Below are 2,381 nucleotides of genomic sequence, written 5' to 3' on the forward strand. Positions count from 1 at the left end.
GCCCAGGGGATACAGGCAGATAAATCCAGGGGAAGAGGGCTTTAGCAAGAGCTGAGATAGTGGTGAACTTTGTTTTAAGGCAGTAGAGATGTCTTTTTAAAAGCTATCTTACAGGCATCCCCATTATGCTGACACAAATGCAGAGATGCTGTTGCTAAGTTGGGGGATGGGGTCGGAGCTCTAGCTATTCAGTCTTTCCCAACCCACTGCCAGAAATCTCGTGGCTCCAAAGAACACATCGGAAAAACCACCTGCTAAAGGCAACTCTATGAGGGCAGGAATTTCGGCCTGTTTCATTCATTGCTGCAGCCCAGCGCGCCTAGAAGAGAGCCTGGCACACATAATAGGCACTCAAAAAAACCTTGAATGAACATATTTTACTTGACAGGTGAGGAAACTGAGGCCCAGAGAAGTTAGGTGATTTGCCTAAGGATACACAGCAAGGGGTGACCCAACTTCCTCTCTGGCTCTCCCACAGAGGCATTCCTTATACAGAATAAGACAGTCTTCCTACTCAAGTCCCCAGATCACAGTGATCCCCAAGCCTCTCTCTGTGGCCTGAGCACTCAGGGGAGGGTCTCAGCTAGACAGTCACCCCACCTAGTACTCACTTGTTTTTGCAGCCTTGACTTTAGCCACCAGTTTCTGCACCCCAGTCACATCTCCATTCTTGACAGCGAGGATCAGGTCCTGTTCACGACCCATTGTGGTCCCTAGGCTGGGATCTGGGGATCGGGAGTCCGGGGCAGAGGCCGGAAACCTTTAGGTCTAAGCCAAGGTCTCAGGGTGCCATGCTTTGGCCCTTTGGAGGGCCAGGCGTCCTGGGGGAGTATGTCTGGTGTCCCAGGCAGCGGGCTTCTTGTTAGGCACTGATGGGTACTCCCTCACGGTCTTTCGTGAGCTGCTGCCACAAGCAGGAAAACCGATCTCTGAGGGGGTGGAGGCTGCGTGGAAATCTGGACAGATATCTGCTTGCAGCGTCTGACGGGCCCAGGGCTGGGCTGGGGCTGGGCGCGCCGTTCTTCCCAGTGTGGCTCAGGAGCACCCGCGCCTACCCAGAGAGCAGCCAGCATTCCCTCCGGCCTCGGGCAGCAGCAGTGGACAAATCTCAAGGATCTGGAAAAGGTGCAGTGCCTCTGCTGAAGGCGGGGCCAGGCCTGTAATGGTCCCAGAAGTGGGGCTCAGAAGAAGAGGAAGACAGGGTTTCCAGGGAGCCCCCAAGCCACCCTAGCTGCCTGTTTTGAGTCAAGGAAGGGCCAAGACACTCAAAGCGGGAAGACAGCTGCCAGGCATGAGAGCAGTATTTGGGGGGAGGAGGTGACTTTCTGGGAGGGGGAGGCTGAGTCACTGAGGCCCCAGGGCACCTGGCAGCACCTCAACCTGGGGGCAGGAGGGGCCCTGGCAGCACGACACACTCGGGCAGGCTAGGCCAGCAGCCTGTTCTCCACAGCCTGGGGCTCTGACACCCACAGACAACTGGTGGGCCAGGAGGTGGAGCCTGGAAGGGTCAGGCACAGGCAGACCCGCAGGGGTCACTCCCTGCGGAAGGTGCCTGCCCCCAGACTCCTCCCAACCTAAGCTTTACTGTAATAGCCGGACGGCCTAGCCCCAGGCTCTTTATGAATTCAAAGGGTGGGGTGGAGAGCTTATAGCTCCCCATTTCTGGCCGGGGTCTGCCTGCTGGACAGGGAGGCTTTACAGCACCTGTTGCTGACCCATCCTCACCCCTCCTGCGGGATGACGAAGCAGCTGGATAGAGAACAGAGACAAGAGCTGGAGCACTGTTGGCAAATGGGGCTGCCTGGCCCCCCAAGCCTGAACCTGAGGCCCGGAGCTCCGACTTCGCTGCAGAAAAGCTTACGTCAGTTTTCAGTGGCCAGGAATTTGTTGCCCGAGTTCTGTGGCATGAGACCCGCGCAGGCCTGGGGCCCTAGCTGGGGTCTTCTTACTCCCAGAAACGTCCCAAGTCCAACCCAGATGGCACTTCGGCTCTTGCCCGCAGCCGACATGGGAGGAGGGCGCCCCTGGTAGCGCTTGGGGTCGGGCTGGCTCCCCCGCCCCCCGGAATGCCCGTCCAGCGCCGCGCAAACCCCCAACCCAGCCCAAGCCAGGCCGACCCGGGGAACAAAGCGGCGGGAGCGACCGGGAGAGCCAAGCGACGGAGGGATTGATGCNAGAAAAGTTAGTTTGTGCCCGCCCTCAAAGGTGCTGACCCCCAGCGCAGGCCCCTCAGTCTCACCTCTCCCGGCTGCCCCGCCGGGGGTCCGGCTGGCCTGGCGCGGTCCCTGGCACTCTGGACCGTGGCTCCCACTGCCCCCCTTAGCCCCTTTCTCCTCTCTCTCCTCCTTTTCCAAGGCCGGCTCGGCGCCTCCCGCAGGGAG

The 2,381-nt window shown here is 59.4% G+C and overlaps 1 protein-coding gene across 1 annotated transcript in view; it reads right to left on the reverse strand.

The window, feature by feature from the left end:
• Positions 1-2,353, reverse strand: part of CASKIN2 (CASK interacting protein 2) — a 14,377-nt gene extending 12,024 nt beyond the window's left edge. The window contains 2 exon segments of the mRNA XM_077754501.1: positions 612-1,157; positions 2,240-2,353. Of these exon segments, the coding sequence (XP_077610627.1) occupies positions 612-705 (94 nt within the window). The 5' untranslated portion in view covers positions 706-1,157; positions 2,240-2,353.
• Positions 2,354-2,381: the final 28 nt, after the last annotated feature.

This window comes from Crocuta crocuta, unplaced genomic scaffold (assembly GCF_008692635.1).
Source record: "Crocuta crocuta isolate KB4526 unplaced genomic scaffold, BGI_CrCroc_1.0 scaffold50, whole genome shotgun sequence".
Lineage (NCBI taxonomy): Eukaryota > Metazoa > Chordata > Mammalia > Carnivora > Hyaenidae > Crocuta > Crocuta crocuta.